We start from the raw sequence: 21,358 nt of genomic DNA on the forward strand, positions 1-21,358 counted from the left end.
GTCTAATCCAGCCCTAGCACCCCATTAAAACAGGGCTGGACCCACTTTGGGGTCCCAACCCACAATTTGAGAATCGCTGTTGTAGGGGAAACAAGGCTGCTCTTTTTTCTAGATTTATGAATTAAGAATATGGTCCATTCTCTAAAGAATTTTTTTATTAATAGACAACAGTAAATACATACAGTATACAGTACACATTCAACTCCAATAGATCTCAAGACCAAATACTGATTTAGCTGCATTAATCTGAGTTGTGTGTATTTAGAAACACTAGCTGACCCATGCAAACTCGGTGGTGCATGGTTTGCTCATTTCAGAAATGCAAAGGGGGTACTTTCCTTTCATAACAGTATAAGCCCAAATGAAGTGATTTTATTTAAAAAATGACCTCAGTTTTATGAAGCCTTTGATATTATTTGCTTGAAAATAGACAAGACTGTTGCATAGGTAAAAAGCCATTATAGAAGAAAAAATTCTAATTTTTAATCATTTGCCTCTTTCTTCAACCCAAATATAGATAGGAACTTCTTAAAAATGTATACATACCTGCTATTAAGCAGTGCTTGGTAGCAACTGGAGACATATGATGGCTATAAACTGTTCCCTCAAAATTAAACACATCTGCAGGCTGGTAATTAAAAGAAAACATCTATCAGCTTTGCCCGTTGATTAATATCATAATGAGAATTTGAATCTCTTCTTTAAAATTGTTAAGCATTTTTCATGTTAGAGTTACTGTTTACAGGGCTGCTCACATGTTAACTCTCTACTGACTAAGTGCTTAATCATGCAAATAGTCATGCTATCAGAACTAGACATCCAGCACTGGCAGGTCATGGAGCTAACATGACAAAGCCCTGGTCTACACACAGCCCCTGGTTCGAACTAGGGTACGCGAATTCAGCTACGTGAATAACGTAGCTGAATTCGAACTACCCTAGTTCGAATGACTTACCGTCCAGACGCCGCGGAAGCGAACTCCACGGCTCCAAGGTCGACTCCGGCAACTCCTCCTGCCGCGGTGGAGTACCGGAGTCGACCGCGGCGCTTCCGGAGTTCGAACTATCGCGTTCGACTTCGATCTATCGAGTTCGACTTCTCGGAGTTCGAACTATCGCGTCTGATCTAGACGCGATAGTTCGAACTCCGAGAAGTCGAACTCGCCGAGTCGACCCGGCGGGTAAGTATAGACGTGGCCAAAGAGTACTAAAGTCTGGAAGAAAATGCTCTGATTACAGTGACAAGGGGGGAAAAAAGGAGGAAGAAAAAGTAGCAAGGAAGAAGGTGGGGTATGGAAATGGAAATCAGCGATAGCTGGAAAGAAAATGTTGCATACCAGAGCTAATACCTCTTTGTTAATCAATCACATACAAAACATGCTACCGCAAATAAATAAATAGTGAGTGGCTAAATTGAAGTGTCACCTTAATTTTAAAGTTGGTCCCTTATTTTATATATTTTCCCCATTTTCTGTTGGGACTCAAGAGCTATGTTGACAAGTTCCTGAAATCACCTCTGTTTTATTGTTTACATACTAAAATATAAGCCACCAAATACACATTATGTGCAAGAAGACTGATAATATTACCATTAAGAACCCTGACTTTTCAAATTTCCTCACCAGTGACCTTAATTTTTCAACATCACTGTTGCATTATTGTCTCGGTTCCTAAATTGTTTCGTACCGTCTCCCCCTTATTGATATTTTAAAGCATGGTGGCTCCTTACAACCAAATAAGGACATGAGTTTGGACTCTTTTGTGATTTTATTCAACTACATACTGTTTATTACATAATCTGATCTAATCTGGGTTTTTAAAACTATAATTTGAAAATGTGGATTTTTTGGCATGACTAGACACAGCCTAAGATTTTATTGGTAAGAACAGACCTGTTTCAAACTACATAGTTGTGCAATGTTTTACTGAATCTCTGATAGCATCAGTCATTTTAGAAATTTAACTTACTTCTGTGTTTAGTTTTCACAAAAATTGTTGCTGACTACTTAGACTCAGAGAAAACTGGAAGTGAAAGGAAGCAGCACTTTCATAGCTATACCAGAGTTCTTTGCGCTCTCAACAGAAATCTAGAATTCCTGATCTGTAAGATTTGAAAACCTGGCCTTCTGAATAAGATCTCAGCTTAAAAAAACAAAATTAGAATTGTCAAGAGAAAATAAAGGTTGGAATGGATTCAAATGTTAGTGAGAAGGGGTTTCGAATCCAGTTGGTATCCAGAGATTCATGTTCAATTCCAGGAAAATATCAATCAAAATAAGATTATTATCCAAACAAAAAACCTTGCAGTTCCTTCTGACCCTATGATTCCATAAATGAGTTAATATTCGGTCTTTAATAGCATTTTTATCACTTTCACTCTATTTAAAAAGTTTGATAACACTGGTGTCAAGTATCAGAGGGGTAGCCGTGTTAGTCTGGATCTGTAAAAGCAGCAAAGAGTCCTGTGGCACCTTATAGACTAACAGACGTATTGGAGCTTTCGTGGGTGAATACCCACTTCGTCGGATGTATGTAGTGGAAATTTCCAGGGGCAGGTATATATATGCAAGCAAGAAGCAGGCTAGAGATAACGAGGTTAGTTCAATCAGGCAGAATGAGGCCCTCTTCTAGCAGTTGAGGTGCGAAAACTAAGGGAGGAGAAACTGCTTTTGTAGTTGGCTAGCCATTCACGGTCTTTGTTTAATCCTGAGCTGATGGTGTCAAATATATGCAGATGAACTGAAGCTCAGCAGTTTCTCTTTGAAATCTGGCCCTGAAGTTTTTTTGCTGCAGGATGGCTACCTTTAAATCTGCTATTGTGTGTCCAGGGAGACTGAAGTGTTCTCCTACAGGTTTTTGTATATTGCCATTGCTAATCTGATATTGCCATTCCTAATCAGGTAGCCATCTACCAACTGGTCCTGAACATTTTCTGCAATGTCATCAGTGCATCAATGGATGGTATTTGACATGGGAATGGTTTTCAGTGCCGTGACTGCTTGTTCCCCAACTTAATTCTTCATATGGCTATTGCTGGTTGAAGTGTAAGGGTCTTGCCAATGGTGTGTGCCTGCTTGCATTTTGTAATTCACAATAACGTAAAATGAGCCTAAGGCTTTTGAAGAACAGTTGCTTCTTTAGACATGACTTCTTTGTTTGTTTTTATTCTTCTAGTTTCTGAAGGAAAAGTTTGTGGCTCTTGTTTACTAATTCCAGGGGTTTAGTTTCTAAATGTCTCTGTAGTTTCCCTGGCTTCATACTTTCATTTACTAACACTTGAAAACAAAGGCCACATTGTGGCTGTGAACTTTTTGCAGTAATATTGAGACACAAAATCCAAACAGAGTAACTATCATCATATTGTCTACTTTTCTTCCTTTTCCATTTAACTTTATTAAAATCTTCATCTTCAGCTGAAGATTTGCCACATGCAAGTCTTAGTACGTGGTCAAAATCATTCTATTATAAAGAAAAGATCCACCTGTCTCTCTCTCCACCCCTCAACCATCTGCTAGTGCCAGAAGAGTGGGCAGGGAGCCTCCGTTTGCCCTCTGCACCACCAGGGGCTTTCAGCCAAGAGGCTTCTTGAATGCTCCTCCAGAAGGAAGTCTCTCTGCTGAAGGTCCCCTGCAGGAGCAGAGGGCACAACAGGCTTCCAGCCTAACAGCAGCACTACATAAGACACAGATCCATTTAAGCCTAGGTAAACAGGCTGATTTACAGCTTAATAGGGGATTTTTAAGCCTAGTTAATAGTCTCCTAATTAGAAAAACAAAAATGGGCATTATTGATTAAATCCCACGGGGGGCCCCCCCCAAACACTGAGGGCTCCCGCATGACCTTTCATGGTTCACCAAGGAAGCCACAGCTCACGGTTTGGGAAACACTGGTTTAATGTGAGGGTTTATGTTTAGCGGCACATTGTGCCCTTCTGACATTTTAACAATTACGAAGTACAACAGTCTAAATTTGGGACTTCATCTTTAACATTGTGGACAATGTTTCCTTTTTTAAAAATAGTTTAAAATTGTTTTTATTTTAAAGAATGAACTCAAATCTTTTGGAAATACACCGTTTTGTAGCAGTTTATAAACCAAATCTCCTTTATATACTGTTTATATTTTGTAACTCATTCTAAGAGGATGGTCTAAAGCAGTATCTGGTTCTTGCTAAGCACACAACACACTTTAAACAACAAAACAGCAACACTATCTCCTCCCGCCACAAAAATAAAGCTATACATCTCAATATTACACTTTTTAAAAGGTTTAGAAAATAATAAATTTTCACATCTCATTTGATCATATAAATATTGCCTATTGAGTCCTTGGGATAACAGAATATCCAGTTTTCATGATCTTTTCACCTTAATGCATGAGGCAATATTCTTGGCAAACAAACAATGTCAATGTAAGGCCATTGATACATGAAATAAAAGAGATTAACCACAGTCCAAAATTCATATATCAGCTATTAGAGGACAGAATTTAGTAGCAGATTAATAGCTGTAATATGCAAACTTTATTTTAGTAATGACAAATTGGTTAGTGTTTCTCCTCATGGTTTCCTTTGTTCTATTGTTTTAAGCTTACAAATCCTTTCACACAAATATGGCAAAAGGTTTAAGCCATCAAAGACACTGTTCATATTTTTTATAATTATAACAAATGTGCTCCCATGGTATACTACCAGTGCTACGCAAATAAGATGATAACCAACAATTAATATTGTTCAATAGGTGTTCAACACCTCACGAGAAATAAATTATGCTCTCAAACCAGTTGTTGCTGGACAAATGTACATACCACAAAGTCTACCAATCACAAATCACGTTCTTATTGGCAGGCTAAGCAGAAAAACCAAGCAATCACGAAGACTCTGAACTACCATATTATGGGTAACGTATCAGTGGTTTCTAAAACAAGGCTGAAGCATGCTGGTAAGTATGTGAGTGCCTAAACTTCTGCCACTGTATTCCGTACCTAGAGTTTTGAATGCTACCAACCTGACATTTTTCATCCTTCAAAATGCTGAGCAACTCTCACTGAGCTCAATGGGAAGTTCAGGAACACAATCTCTTAAAACAGGTGCTCAGCATACCATAAGATAGAGCGCATAGGAAGTTATGAAAATGATTAGTAATTACTTACTTGTAATGTGTTTGTATCCCATATTTTCAGTGTTTTATCAAATGAGCTTGATGTAAACATGCCAGTGTCACGAGGGTACCATTGAACTGTCTCTACGCTGAATTTGTGTACATCAGGATGGCTCCTATAATACAATAAAATTGTACTGGTTAGGGTCAGCAGTGTATTTTTGATTTGATACTAATTGATCAAGGTGGGTTGTTGTTTTTTTTAAAGTATTTTTACTAGGGTTTTTTTTTTTTTAAACTACTGGGTCTAAATTTTCAAAAGCGACCAGTAATTTTGGTGCCTCAATTTCTGAGTGACCAATTTGAGCCCCCTTGGGGCTGATTTTCAGAAAGTACTGATCATCTGCCCTCTCAAAACCAAGCTATTTTGACGTGTCTCAAGTTGGGAACCCAAATACTGAGACAACAAAATCTGTAGTCACTCTTGAAAAATGTAGGCTTCGACATTTAAATATTACTTTAGGGCCTGACTCTACAAACAGTTATGACCCTGGTGAGCTTTGCTGACTTAAATGGGACTCCATATTATATGCACAAGTTTGCAGGAGCGGGGTCTTTAATTATTTGCTAATGGTAATGTTAAATCACAACTATGACTTAAGTGCCACAAAATTTTACTATTTTAGTATGTTGCTAACCACACTGTCTTAGTTCCAGTAGTAATCTAGGTCAGATCAACACTTAAGGGAATTTAGATAGTATCTTGCAACACAGGTCCTGTTTGATTTCATCTTCACAGGCTCCTAAATACATTTCAATGTAATGATATCTTGAGAATTGGTGAACTATTTAAGATAACATATTAGAATCTCAAGTGGTTGTTGAGGAACTATAATTGGATCTCTGCTCCTATTAGTATACTTATCACTGAGAGTCTCATCCCTTTTAGATGTTCCCAAAGCTCACTGTCATTACAAGTGAACTCAGGAAAATAAAATGGCAGAGATCAAGATTTAGAACAATGGTGAAGTGGTGAACTTTAGGACTCTATGATACCCTCCATCAAGTCCATATGTAGATGTATCATGGCATTACAATACAGAGGAGAATATCTGTCTTTGCTACAGCACAGAATCACTCAGTGGAGCTGTAGAGACAGGTGAAGTGTACAATCCAAAATTTCCTCTCCATATGAAGCCTTCTCTTAGTTTAAACACTTAAGCCAGTCTCTTGGTCTGCTGAGAAAAATCTGTCATATTAGAACCAGTCTCTGCTATGCTAGGCAGTGTCTAGTCTTACAGTAGGCAGATGTCTTTTTAGTAAAAAATCACCATCTGAAGCAGATTCACAGGGCTCAGAATCTATAGTTCATTTTGACCATGAGATGAAAATGGAAGCACAGGTTTAATCTCTCAAATATTTGGAGGCTGTTAAGAGTCGTATCTTCAAGAAAAATTATCACAGTGCTTAGATCAGTGTTTCTCAAGTTGGGGTCACCGCTTGCGTAGGGAAAGCCCCTGGCGGGCCGGGCCGGTTTGTTTACCTGCCCAGTCCACAGGTCCGGCTGATCACGGCTCCCACTGGCCACGGTTCGCTGCTCCAGGCCAATGGAGCTGCTGGAAGCGGCACGGGCTGAGGGACTTACTGGCTGCCGCTTCTAGCAGCCCGTTGGCCTGCAGCGGTGAACCAGATCGGCCAGACCTGTGGACGGGGCAGGTAAACAAACCTGCCCAGCCCACCAGGGGCTTTCCCTACACAAGCAGCAACCCCAGTTTGAGAAACACTGGCTTAGATTCTTTTGATCTCCAATGCAATTTATTCAGGGCTCCCCTTGACAAATAGAAATTACAACTCTGTAAAACACAGCAGCACAAGTACTAAAGGCTCTTGTCTTCTTCTTAATGGCAGGCATTGGCTTGTGATGTCCTGAATTAGGAAGAGGGATAATTATTTCCCCTAGCTAGTTTAACGCCAGATATTGTAATTATCTATAATTCATATAGATTTCTAATATATTTAATAATACTAGGCTCTTTGCCTCATTTTAATTCTCTTTTGTAAAAATGTATTTCCTATTGTATCATTGGATAGAGTCTAATGAACGAGATTAAGTTTTACTATTAGTGTTTAAAGCTGGAAATAATAAGGGATGTATCTATCTGAGGATTGTGCCTGTTGTGGAAACAAACTGACATCCATCTAACAGTACAGTCTTGATGTGGCCATAAACAGGGTCTTCAGCTATGGAATATTCCACTGATTCTTGACACACACTAAGAAGTGCAATGATGGCATCGTTCAAGGCTGGATTCAGAATTATTCTCTTATTTAATGTTTTATGTTGTTAGTGTGTATTATGTAATTTTGTTATGTTTAAGAGTTTGTTCCAATTCTGGGATTTATTCACTTAATGTTAATCATCATTTTAGTTTGTCCAGACACTCATAAGGATGGACACCTAGAGACTGCAGGTTATTAACAGTATCTGTACCATGTTTTGATGCATTCTCTAGCATCTTTTTCTTTTCCTGTCACAATTTAGGCCTTTCTGCTGTTGTAGGTCATCCTTGCTGAGTAGTCAACGCTGTATCTAGTTCACATACCCAGCTTCTAGGCCTCAAACATCCAGCCATGGGAATACGGGGAAAGGGTACCCACTAACTCCTGCAGGGAAGGCCAAACTATCATGAGACACAGAAAATGTCTTTGCTTATGGGAGGGCCCAACTTCCTAAGTACAAGGATGGGAAACAACAAATACATAACGAGAACAAATCCGTATGACCTGCAGGGAAAGTCTGACAAATCTGTAAGGGCACTGGGGACCTGTGAGTAGGTTATACAGCTGCATTAATTCTACTACAGGGCTACCATATATACCGAGTTCTCTGTCAGTTTAGCTGTAATATTGTAGAATGAATTGTGAATACAATTATGGCCTCCCTTTTGCCAGGAATATTGGGACCGTCCTCATTCAACCATGACCTTGGCAAATTCCAGATTACCACTGCATAAATCATTTATGTCTAGAATCCTCAAAATAGTTTTTCCAACTTCATAAGTAACTAGCTGCAAATTATTTTAGATTCTATCCAGTCCACTTAAGAGAGTAAAGTGTAAATTACTGTCCTTATGCCTAGATATAGCACTGTACATCTACATGGTCAATTTCAGTGTGGGATAATATGAAAGAGCCAGAATAAGGAATCTGTGAGTTGAAAACAGGAAAAGCAGGGGTTTCTAGTGGTTAAAACAGACTGTAAATCAGGAGACTGGGCTTCTATTGCTGACTCTGCCACTGATGCTCTGTGAGGTCATAGGCAACATACAATCTCTGTGTGCCTCCAATTTTCCTCTCCGTAAAAATATCCAATGTTTTACAATATTGAACTCCTTGGATGAAAAGTTTTATACAACTGTATCATCAGTAGATTCCTATTTTTACAGTATTATTAATGAAACAACTAGACTAGCCAACATTTAAAGAACAAAACAAAATAAACCCGAACAGCTGCTCCTACAACTTCAGAATTGATATATTATACTTTTAACTGAGTGTGTCATCAATTTTTTTTTTATCAACGTTGTCTGGTCCTATGTGTGATTAGGGTTTTATGCAGGAAGTAAAATACTGTAAAATACTAAAGTGCAACAATTTGTGAATTCAGTGCAAAAATATACAATAAAATTGCTAAAAATATTTCACAGTGATTTAAAAAAAAAAAAAAAGATACATACCTGCCCACAGAGCAAATTGCTTTACATGTATAACATGGTTTTCTGCTGAAGTTTTCAAGGTCATAAAGTACAATAACACCATCTGAGCCACCTGATAACATGCTGTAAGAACAAACATAACATAGCTTTTAGATATCCTACACTCACAATGTGTTCAAAGTAACTGAATGTTCACATTCAGCAAAGTCATTTCTATAAAATATACATGATAATATAAAAGCATAATTTACTTACTATCTTCCTTCAACAGGTTCAATATCCAAGGTGTTAACACCACTCCCATGGATTCTTTCCACATCTCTATCTTTGTTTAGCTCCAAGCTTAGTACCCTTTAAAAAAAACAGAATATATCAAACCATGAACAGTGAGAATCAGAAAGTACTTGAATTTTACCTTTTCTTTAGTACAACAAAAGAAGTCAAATTTGTGATCCTCAGAATTCTTCTTTGACTCAATACATTCAATTATTACCCTTTACATTTTAAAGTACATGTAGAACTAAAAATAAGAAATGTGTGACTGGCTGAAATTACCACACTGTAATATTATTTGGAGGTGGAAGACTACAAATCTTTATTTAGCAATTAATGTCAACAAATGTATTAATGCCAATTTTCAGTTATACAAGTATCAGAAATATAAAAAAGTTAAATGAAATGTTTATATACTTTTATACCTAATATATTCACAAATTAGTTAGTCTTCATCCCAACCATGATCATTTGGTAGTTTATTTAATAAAACTAGGACACCTAGTGGACAAACCAGTTATTTTAGTAAATGAAAAAGTGATTTATTATACAGAATGAATAAGAAAACTACCACCACGTGATAATTATAAAAAAATTAAATGTTTTCCACATCTTTTGTATCATTAAGAAAGAAACAAAAAATGACATCCTCATGAAAATTATTTCTGATAAAAATTCAAATTCAGCTAATGAAACATCAGAAACATTCACTGTGTTATGGACAAGATTTGTTTTTACTCCTAATTTGTATGATCACCTAAACCCAGCTACTGTTGCAAGTGTCAATCAAGCAATTTCCTACTGTTGTAACTGACAAGAATAACTACAATTCTCCTCAACATCTGATCAAAGATAAGAAAGATATTTGGTCTTAAAAAAAATTCAAATTAAGCAAAAAAGTGTGTTGCTGAGATCACAACACGCTCTGGGTTTATTATCCAGGATGAAACACCACCAAAAAAAGAGACTCAGCATTTTATAGATTCAGAAAAACACTAAGCAGTTATTTGACCAAAAGACATATGAATAGCAAAATAAAATTAATGAGAAAAATATGGTGAGTTCATAGTTGTGGGTTTATTAAAATATTTCTATGAAAGTCCTTTCACATTTTAACTGATGTCTTCTAATTACTGCAAAGTGAAACTAGCTTTGAACAAGGTAGGTGATAACCAGACACACCTTTGATAAGTTCTTTGGTTCAATGAGTTACTGCTCCTCTTAGTTATGAAAATGTGATATGCACCAAAACCCAGCTCCTTAAGTGGAGTTAGAAGTCCTGCTACCATGTTATGAAAAAAATCTACATTCTACTGAGCAATCATGAGGAAGGACAGCATTTCTCAAATTGGGGGTCCTGACCCAAAACAGAGCTTCAGGGGGGTCACAAGGTTATTTTAAGGGGGGAGGGCAGCATAGTGTTGCCACACTTAGTTCTCCATTGCCTTGAGAGCTGAGTGACCGGAAAGTGGCAGCTGCTGACTGAGGGCCCAACTCTGCAGGCAGCAGCACAGACATAAGGGTGGCAATACCATACTATGCCATCCGTAATTCTGTGCTGCTGCTGGCGACGGCGGCGCTGCCTTCAGAGCTGGGCAGCTGGAGAGCAGCAGCTGGTGGCCAGAAGCCCAGCTCTGAAGGCAGCGACGCCGCCAGCAGCAGCACAGAAAGGTAGCAGTACTACAACACCCCCTACAATAACCTTTTGACCCCCACCCCAGCTCTGTTTTGGCTCAGGACCCCCACAATTACAACACTGTAAAATTTCAGATTTAAATAGCTGAAATCATGAAATTAACTATTTAAAAATTCCTACAACCGTGAAATTGACCAAAATGGACTGAATTAGGTAGGGCCCTAATTATGGGATAATAAGACTGATTATAATTTTAGCAGAAATATTCAGCTAGTGACCCTTTTAACAATGTTGACATTTAAAATTGTCATCTTTAGGTTTCAGAATTAACATCTAATTGAGATAAAAAGAGAAATTCATTCCTTATTTATTGTTTTAGTGTACCTGCAGATTCATGAGGCTTTAATGTACTGGTTTTCACATATGCCTAGTCTACACTAGAAAAGCTTCTCTGTTATAGCTAAATGAAAAGAATTGTGACTTGAGAAGTCCAACAAGGTCCAACCATAACTCAGTGATTTATCTGTAAAATATTCAGAAAGAAGGAGAAGCCACATAAAATTATTTTAAGATATGAAGCTCAAGATGTTCACATTAGTGTCTGCAAACATGTACTGTATAAAGGATACAGAACAAATACACTTTAGGGGGATGGAAATAAGCATGCTATGTTAATGTGTTCATCGTGTAGGACGCAACTTAGTTTTTACAATGTCATAGGGTTTACTGTAACATGTTACAACACAATGCTACATTTTGGCAAAAACAGCATCATATCACCAGGCACTGCAATGGCTGCTGTGGTGAAACGTACTTCACTGAAGCCAAACCACTTTGCATGAACTAGGTAGTTGAAGGTAGCAAGCATGAGTCTGACACAGATTTGGGGTAGAGCATAATTCTTGTTTCAGAGGGGTAGCCGTATTAGTCTGTATCAGCAAAAACAACGAGGAGTCCTTGTGGCACCTTAGAGCAGTGGTTCCCAACGTCGTGCCCGCGGACACCATGGCATCTGCTGGGGCATTTATGTGCGCCCACCTCCTGACAAGGGAGCGCCCGCCGCCGAAGAGCACGGCCACTGGACAAGCAGCCACTGAAACGTCACCAAGAAGCGGCAACGCCAAGAAGCGTTGTTGCAGAAATGCCGCTGCTTCTCGGCGGCATTTTGGAAGGGTCGCTTCTCGATGACGTCGCGTCTCGGCGGCATTTCGGCGGCTGGTCATCCAGCGCCTGCCACACTGAAAGGTTGGGGACCACTGCCTTAGAGACTAACAAATTTATAAAGCATTTGACCAAATATATTTGTTAGTCTCCAAGGTGCCACAAGGACTCCTCGTCATAATTCTTGTGTAATTTTAAAACATTATATAACACAGTTAAAGTGTGCAACTGAAATGATAACAGCCAGTACTATACATAACTTTGTCCAGCCAAAGGACAAAGGCTAGATCACTACTTCCATGCAGCCAACTCTCATTTTATCACAAGTCTTAGTAATAGTTGTAATTTTTTTAAATTAAAGCCCCAGCTCCATGAATTGTGTGATTACATGAGAATCTCAGTTTTCATTTTCTAAGAAGGAAGTTTCCAGCCTTAGTGGTTACATTAAAGTTTAAACATGTGAATCCAAACACACAAAATCCAGAAGGTAAGTAAAAAGAACCCAACATACATGCTTTTAAATATCTTATTTTTGGACTTGCATGATTTTTGAATACTTGGGGTTGGCACTACTACTACCACCTCTAGACTGAACACCTATTCTAGAGTGACTACTCTCAGAAACAATGTTGTACACAATAGCACCAATTAATATAGTCCTTCACATCTGAAGAAATCATTTAATAAATGGACCGTCTTCTTTCTGAGCTTTTCTTCAAACAAACGTCGGTACAGAGCTGCAAAAAAAAAAAGCTTAATTGGAAAGGGGCGGGGCAGAGAGGAAGCAGAAATAGAGGGGAAGAGCCTGACCCTTGGTTTCATCCACTGACTCTCAACCTGGAAAGGAGGGTAAAATACAGACAAACGAGACCGACATGTCATGCCCAAACGCTCGCCGTGACAGGGCAGTGTCAGGTCCTGCCATCCCATTCCCAGTGAAAAGCTCTGGCCCAGCAGGGCCCTGTCGACGTCTAGTGCTGGGCAAAGGACGACACTGGTGTAAAGACATCACCCCGGGTGGAGACACTGAGGCACAGCCCCGTCACCCGGCCCTGCCTCCCACAGCCCGAGTCAGGCCCCAGCCGAGAAGAGACTGAACTGCAGGAGCCGAAAGACTCTTTACCTCCGCGTGGACTCAGCCCGGCGCAACCGCAGCGGATCGTCGAGACCGGCCTGGCGGGCCGAAATGAAGGCCAACATGGCGGGACCAGGCAAGTACCAGACCCAGGAGCGCCGCCATGTTGTAAATAGGGTGACGCCGATTGGCTCAGCGCGAAACGACCGTGACCAATGCAGAGCGCGGTTATTGGATAGTCGGCAGCCCGCCTCTAAGCCAGCGAGACCGAGACAGGGGACCGGGCATGTACACGATGCTCTGAGCGTTGGGGGCGGGGTTGAAGCGGAAGGGGCGGGGCACGTACGCGGTGCTCACACCGTTGGGGGCGGGGCCGAAGCGGAAGGGGCGTGGCACGTACGTGGAGCTCTCAGCGTTGGGGGCGGGGCCGATGCGGAAGGGGCGGGGTAGGTACTTTGAGGTCACAGCGATGGGGGCGGGGCCGAAGCGGAAGGGGCGTGGTACGTACGTGGAGCTCTCAGCGTTGGGGGCGGGGTTGAAGCGGAAGGGGCGGGGCAGGTACTTGGCGCGCTCGGGCTCAGGAGCGGGGCCTGGGAAGCCGCTGGCCTGACCGCCTGGGGAGGGGGTGACCGCGGCAGAGTGGGCGGGTCTCGCCCGGCAGGATGAGCGGGCCCTGGCGGCTCCTGCGCGCCCTGCGGCTCCATCTCCTCGGGCCAGAGAAGCAGCTCGTGGGCAGCGACCAGTTTGGAAACAAATACTACACGATCCCCAAACACCAAACCTGGGCTGGTAAGAGCGGGGGGGGCGGGCGGGGCTCCACAGCTTTCTCTCTTGGGGGGGGGGGGTTTGCGGGGCTGCCTCCTGCAGAGCACCCCCCCCTTGCAGTTCAGCCCGCCTATAGCGTCCCCTCACCGCCTGCGCCCGGGTCCCCAGCCTCACCCAGGCACCTTTCCTGCCCCCAGCCTTCTCCCCCAGACACCCTCAAACCCACCTCGCCTGCCTCCATGGCACCCTACTCCCTCTGCCCCGAGCCTTCCCCAGGCCCCCCGTGCCCCTAGGCTTCCCTCATTGTTCCCTGTATCCAGGGCCGGTGCTACCCTTTAGCCCAACTAGGCGGTGGCCTGGGGCGCGCCAAGATTTGGGGGCGCCAAAAAGCAGCGCTCCTACATTTTTTAAAAAGCATTTCAGCGGCCGCTGCTCTGGGAGGCAGAGGGAGTCTGAGCCGCCACCGGCAGCCTGGGGAGGGATAGCTCAGTGGTTTGAGCATTGCCCTGCTAAACCCAGGGTTGTGAGTTCAATCCTTGAGGGGGGCCATTTAAGGATCTGGGGCAAAAATTGGTCCTGCTAGTGAAGGCAAGGGGGCTGGACTCAATGACCTTTCAAGGTCCTTTCCAGTTCTAGGAGATAGGTAATAGGTAATAATTGGAGATATACCAATCATCCTAGTGCCTGAGCGCCTTCCAGTAGTTCATTAAGCAGCATGACAGCACATCTGTCACATATTTGTTCTCTCATCTTCTTCCCAGGGGAGACCTGTGTGCCGCACACTGTCTTCTTGTGGTCAGAGTTTTAAACAAGTAAATATACATATGGTTGTGTGTTTATATTCGAGAAGGCAAGGTCAAAGAAATGAGCCAGACACTTGGAATGTAAAGTGGTGAGGTTTGTGATGGCCTTTAGTTCCCAGGGGACTTCATTCCACAGCCTAGGACCGCTCCTGGACAGAGTTCTGTCTCCTGCAGACACGAACTTTATTCTTACCATTGTGGGTTCCATTGGGCGGGAGGAGTGAAGTCATCAACATGGTCTTCATCACAGAGCTTTAGACTGTGTTTCATATATCCTGGATTGTGCACCCAGAACATGGAGAACTTTGAAGATAATAACTGAAACCTTGAACTTCCCTCAATAGTCTCCTTTGCTTACATCCTACCCCTTGCCAGTTTCATCTCCCAGAATACCCATCCTTACAACTTCTCAATACTTCCTCTCCACCAGCCTATGTGGTCCACCCCATGTCCATAGGTTTGCTCTTTCATAGATTGTTTCCTGCCCAATTATTTATTCTCCATGTACATTGCCTGGAAATTCCCCTGCATGTCTTTTAGGTGTTTCTCCTTCTTCCCCTTAGTTCCCTATACACCCCCACATTGTTTATAGTTTTCCTTAGGCTCCTAACCCAAGTACTTTTTTTCTTCCTTCAACTTTGCCACTACTGTGAAGCTTGTACTGTGTTCCTTCTCAGATCAGCTAGCAGCATACTGTATTTTGGGGGCTGTTTTGATAAAGACAAAAAAGGGGGGGATGTGCCTCTGAACTAAATTTGTTTAATAGCGCTGTAATATTGAATCAGTTTCTTAACTTGTGGTCTAGTCTGACTCTGTTCCCTGTCCTGGTGCTTTCTATTACTGTTGTTTTAAGTAATGCTATTTCCATTGGGGGGGGGGGGGAATTTGAGAAGACTTACGTTAGCCATATTAGAGGGCTATATATAAAAGAAGGAAATAAGTGAACCAGGCTTGAAAGACTAACTAGATTAATTTCATAATACTTAATGTATATACAGGGGGTCCCCTGTATACATTGAGGGTGCGTTCTTGAAAAGGGCAATGGATACTGAAACGATGGATACCAGGGAATTTTTCCCCATGAGAAATAATGGAGTAAGGGGGGATGTGTTCACAACTTCACTGCACTTGCCTATGATAATGTTCTTTTTGCCTTAACAGTATACCTAAACAGTGTACCTTTTTACAATGACAGGTCATACAGTACACATTTTACATATAAAACATTGAATAAAATAATGTAGAACCCCACTAACACTATTCAAACACACAGAATATTTTAATGAAGTAAATACAGTACTATAATACAGTATAAAATAGTGTCAATTACACTAAACTTAGGTGGGGTGGCGGCTGGGTTTTCTTGGGCTGGCTTTTCCATGGTTGGTCTTTTGGTTGCAGAAGCCTTAAAAAAGGATTTTAACGATGTCTGCTCTCCTGCATGAATCTTTGAACAATAGATTTCCCTGTAGCAAGCCACTGCATCATTGAGAGCCCTGGAAACTTTGCCAGACCGTTCACGAAAAGGATCACCGCTCTGTATGATTTCTGTTATCTCATCCAGCAATCCAAAGAAATGGGAGAGATTCTTTGTCATCAGACTCCTGACTTCCTGCCCTATGTCATCGTCCTTGCTTTCTTCAGATAGCCGTTGTTGGTCCAGCTCAATGAATTCTTCATTTGTCAGTTGCTCAGCACGAGACTCCAACAACTCCTGAACATCCTCCACCTCCTTGAAGCTGACATGCTTCGCCAACTTGACAATTTCTTGCTTGAGAGCAGGAATGGCATCAAATCCCATGAAGCTGTGGACAGCATCTGGCCATGCATGGCACCAAACATCATTCATACATTGTGAAGTGACTTCTTCCCACGACGTGTCAATGTTTTCCATGCTGTTCAAGATGTTGTAGGACTTCCTAAACTCCTTTACACTGGGCTTCACTTGCTGTCTCCTTAATCAACATGGAGAACGTCCTCCATAGGTAATAAGCCTTGAACGTGGCCAGCAGACGCAAGTACAGTACTGTACTGTACAATAGGGGAACGTGTTCCAATTCACGTCAGTCCCTATCCATGCAAATGATGGATATGGGATCAGGACCAATGTAAATTGGAACACATTCCCCTATTGATGAGCAACAGATATCCAAAACAACGGATAAAGGGGGGATGTATACCAGGGTATACTCTGGTAACCTTTTTCACTCTTTCTGTAGTCTGTTAGCTTCCCAGTTGCTAATGCACAGGACAATAGGGAAGAGAAACCTTTTTTTAAATAAGAGAGTGGGGAAGGGTCTAGAACATGAAACTCGTTAAAGAAAACACCGATTTCAAATTGACTCTTGTTTTAAAGTACGTAAAGATAAACCCACCCATCAGGTGATCTTAGAGCTTTGCTTTTACCTCTGTCAAAACAGACTTTTCTAAAAGACTTCTTTTTCATTCAGGATATTTTTTAGGATATGCATGTAGGTGAAATTCTTTGGAAACTTACACGAAACTAGTCTGACTTTCTTTGGCCTATTCTCCCTAAACTGTATAAACTATTCCATAAATGCTTCTAATAGTATCTGCTCCCACAGAGTATACTCCACAATTCTCTACAGACATTACTCATTTCTTACATTGCACATACCCACATTCCTCAATCCAGGCAGCTCATGCAGCCTCTTCTCATCCTTCCCCAGCACATAGTTTTGGATTAAGTGTAGTTTAGAGTGTGATATAGTACGGTTGGGGTCCTGGAATGTTCTGTAATTATGTCAAACTAATCTTAATTGTTCCATCAGATTATCTAGCGTCCTAATCATTATGGTTTTCTGTAGTCTTTTAAAATGGGACTAGCTATGAGCCTTAGTAACTAATTTGCCCTGAAATTGTCTCTGTAGATCACAATGCTAGTTTTAGAACAACTTTGTTTTGTGTGAATAATTTTAAATTGCATGCTTTTTGCAGCTATTACTGCAAGTAGAAAATGTCTTCAGGCTTTTAGAAAGAGGATCTTAGGGAAGACTAAAATAAACCTTTTTGTCTTGGAGAAAACAAAAAATTAAAATAACGGAAAAGGATTTGATGGTGGTAGGGACTTGACTTAAAGGAAAGTTGCACTGTAGAAAACGCTCACTCCATCTTCTGGTATTATTTATTTGTACTTTAGTTATTTTTGCGGCATGCTTTGTTCACTATGTGTTAGGTACTGTCAAGATGAATAGTTAGCTACAGTACCTCTTCCAGAGATCTCATAATCTAAGACAGGGATCAAGGGATCAGCAACGTTTGGTATGTGGCCCAGGACGAGGGATATGCTTGCCGCAGCTTCTTGCAGTCCCCATTGTCCTTGAATGGCGAACCACAGCCAGTGAGAGCTGCGATCGGCCGAACCTGCAGACATGGCAGGTGAGCAAACCGGCCCGGCCCGCCAGGGGGCTTAACTTGGTGGGCTGCGTGCCAAACGTTGCCGATTCCTGATCTAAGAAGACTTAACAATTAACAGTTAGAGGAGAGGGATACAATGAACAACCAGTTTTTTAAAAAAAGGGGAAATATCCCTGCAAAACTTTCTGACTGACTCTTATTAGTCGAGTGATTTCTTGAAGGAATCAAGTAAAATTGTTGTAGCATTTAAGACCAGAAGGGACCAGCAGATCATCTAGTCTGATCTCCTGTATATCACAGGCCACTAACATCCCACACAGCACCCACACACTAACTCCAAACAACTGAAAATGGACCAAAGTACTACAGGACCTGAGAGAGAGAATGCTTGGTGCCACCTCAGCACCCTGGCCCTCCCTTGACAATATCTCATCTTGAAAAATCTGAAGAATTAGTTTAGAGAAGTGGGTTCCATATATAATGGGTGAAGGGCATTCCATATGTAAGGAGTGGCATAGAAAAAAATGCAATGGTGGTTGTGGAAGAAGTGGACAAGCAGGTTGTCAATACTGGTGGTATTGGCAGAGAAGAGGGAATAATATGCAAGGGTGATGCAATAAAATGACCGATAAGGAGAGAGACAGTGTGGTGAAAAGTTTAAAGATGAGCGAGTGGCCCGTTGAAAGCACTTAAATGGTTTCTTCAAAATATTTTTAAAAAATGAGATCTGCATTTATGAACATAGCGAGTCTATATAGTCAGCTGTTTCTATTGCTGTTGTGCTCATCTTCCTCCCAAATCCCCACCCCTTCCATTATAGGCTTCATCCACTCGTTATCTTTTACCTCTATTTAATTTGTAAATTCTTCAGGCCAGGGACTTAATTTTACTCTATGGTGAAGTGCTTTGAGGTTGCAAACCTGCTTGAAGCTTCGGGGTGCTATCAAAATAGAAATGATTAACAATAATGCGGACAGGCAGCTAGACTTTGCAGTGGAAGACTGGGAGGGAACCATTGGAGAAATTCAAAGAGAGGAGGATGGCTGTTGGAATGACAGGCAAAGAAGATGATCTTAGCAGTTGCACTATATATGCCCGGAAGTTGGGGTAGGGATGGTGGTGATGTGGTGTTTAGGACATCGCAAAAAAGAAAGTTCATGTGAGATGATGAGTTCCCAACTAGAGTTTTTGCTGTGTCGACTGAAAAAAGGCTCTGCTGTTAAAAAAAAGTTATGGAAGGGAAAGATACATTTGTGAGCCATCAATGTAATGATGTTAGATGAGTCTGCAAGTTGTTGAAGTTCTTTGAGGAGAGGAAAGAGAAGGAAGGGAAAAGAACAGAGCTCTGAGAGACACCACAAAGAGTAGGAATGGAAAAGGGTAGGAAAGGAACCAGGGGAGGACAGAGTCATAGAAGCCAAGGGAGGATGACTTTGAGAAGGAGAGTATGACTAATAGTAGTGCGAGAGAATTTATAAGGGTTATAGCGGTTCATTTTCCTAAAACACAGAAAATTCAAATGTCAGATGTAACTGGGCAGAAAACACACTCATGTGGTATTGTTTCTCAGACCCTTGTGTTAAAGCAGAAATGTTACATGGTCTCTAGAAAATAAATGTAAATCTTCAACAGTACTACTCGGTTGTTTTCTACCAAATAAGCTTATGCTACAAGTAAAACTTTTTCAAAGATTAGTAAAAAATTGATGACAGTGATTAAATAGTACAATTTCATCATGCCTGTCTTGAGAGGAACATCCAGTATAACTCATTAATTCTGAGATTACACTTCAGATGCCAGTCCTGAAACTGGATGTGATAGAAGGTGAGTTTGGACATTTAGGTAACAGTGATTGATGACTAATTTTAGTATCACAGACAAATATTTCACTAAACAGGGTAGCTTAATCTATGTAATGTATTTATTTTTTAACTGTATAGCACACTGTCAGAGCATCACCATAGCTTGGCTACATGATGAATTGTTTGCTCTACAACCTGCAATGATTTTTAAACTATTCATAGTTCAATAATTGCTAAAATTCCTCATACAGTTTATGTATTTTATTAAAACTGCATATATTTCATAGGAGATAACTGATCCCATTTTCCACTGTAAAACTTCGTAAATATGAAGATTGTTAGGGCGTAGTTAAAGAGAAAAATTTAAACAATGTAAAATGCACTAGCAGTAAGTATTATTCAGGCTCGAGAGATCCTGGGTATGTGTCCCTGTGAGGTAAAGAATTTACTCAGTTGGTTTTATGGCAGCTGTGGCTGAAGAGATCCCCTCGAGAGAGGCAATCTCTGCTGCATCTGTCGCTTTTAAAGGTGATGTTTTGACCCTTTGGGCTCTGCCTTCAGGTAGCTCTTTTCTCCTGTGCTAAGCTGGACTGCTTCCTCTTGTAACTTCAGAGACCTTTATTGAGCTCTTGGTTACAACGGCTGCGGTCCTGAGTGTGATCTTTCCAGTTGTCCGCATCCATGTCCATTTCTTTGAAGTCTTGCTTGCACACATCCTTGAAATGGGTCATTTTCCAGATGCCAATTCGATGTAGAGGATGTCCTTTGGGATGTGTCCATCATTCATTCGGCATACATGCCCAAACCAGGGGAAGCGTGTCTGTTTGAGGAGTGTTTGCATGCTGGGTATGCTGGCCCGCTTGAGCACCTCAGTGTTGGTGACTGTCCCTACAGGAGATTCCAAAGATTCGACGAAGGCAACACATATGAAAGCTGTTAAGCCTCTTTTCCTTATGAGAGTATAAGGTCCATGTTTCGCTCCCATACAAATGTGTGCTGATAACACATGCACGAGACACAGATCTTTGTGTGTTCTGTCAGTTTGTTTTGCCATACCCTCTTGCTCAGTCTAGATATTATTGTGGTGGCTTTTCTGCTAAACACTTAATATCTAAATATTTTCTAACTGGTATTTATAAATAGTGTCTTTGTACACAACTTATTTGTCAAACTATGAAATAACTTTATTTATGCTGGCATTCATAGTAATGGCTGAAACTTGAAATGTATGTGCTCTATGAAACATTCATTTATACTTTCTAAGTTTTTTGTAATAGATGGGGTAGCAGATCAGTGAAAGTGTAGGTAGTAACTTTAAAAAAAAAATAGTAGTAATGAAGCATAAAAATAACTGAAACAACACAAGGCTTTAGAAGCACACTGAAAAAATAATAAAGATCACCAAATTAGCTGATTTCTATCAAGAGAGGATGTTCCTCTGGGTGCCAAGAAGAAGGCATCACCTTGGAAAATGTTTAGGGGAGCATAAGATCTTCGACGTAACTGAAGGGGAAATGGCAGATGAGGGTCGGGCTGGCCTGCAGTTCACCAGGGCCTGCAGCAAAGCAGCCTAGAGCAATTTGAGTAATGTGCATAGGTTTCTGGATATGCATCTGCCCCAAAATCATTGGGCTCCTGTGGTATGGGTCCGT

At 41.1% G+C, this 21,358-nt stretch overlaps 2 protein-coding genes across 2 annotated transcripts in view; one reads left to right on the plus strand and one right to left on the minus strand.

Moving 5' to 3' along the window:
- Positions 1-13,262, minus strand: part of ERCC8 (ERCC excision repair 8, CSA ubiquitin ligase complex subunit) — a 52,474-nt gene extending 39,212 nt beyond the window's left edge. Inside the window, exons 1-5 of the mRNA XM_045020571.1 lie at positions 13,007-13,262; positions 9,069-9,164; positions 8,835-8,936; positions 5,150-5,273; positions 547-628 (exon numbers count right to left, since the gene is read on the minus strand). Coding sequence (XP_044876506.1) covers positions 547-628; positions 5,150-5,273; positions 8,835-8,936; positions 9,069-9,164; positions 13,007-13,083 — 481 coding nt within the window. The 5' untranslated portion in view covers positions 13,084-13,262. The remainder of the gene's footprint in view (positions 1-546; positions 629-5,149; positions 5,274-8,834; positions 8,937-9,068; positions 9,165-13,006) is intronic.
- A 249-nt stretch (positions 13,263-13,511) lies between these two features.
- The window catches only part of NDUFAF2 (NADH:ubiquinone oxidoreductase complex assembly factor 2), a 122,655-nt gene continuing 114,808 nt past the window's right edge, over positions 13,512-21,358 (plus strand). Inside the window, exon 1 of the mRNA XM_045020242.1 lies at positions 13,512-13,747. Coding sequence (XP_044876177.1) covers positions 13,621-13,747 — 127 coding nt within the window. The 5' untranslated portion in view covers positions 13,512-13,620. The remainder of the gene's footprint in view (positions 13,748-21,358) is intronic.

This window comes from Mauremys mutica, chromosome 6 (assembly GCF_020497125.1).
Source record: "Mauremys mutica isolate MM-2020 ecotype Southern chromosome 6, ASM2049712v1, whole genome shotgun sequence".
NCBI classification, from domain to species: Eukaryota; Metazoa; Chordata; order Testudines; family Geoemydidae; genus Mauremys; species Mauremys mutica.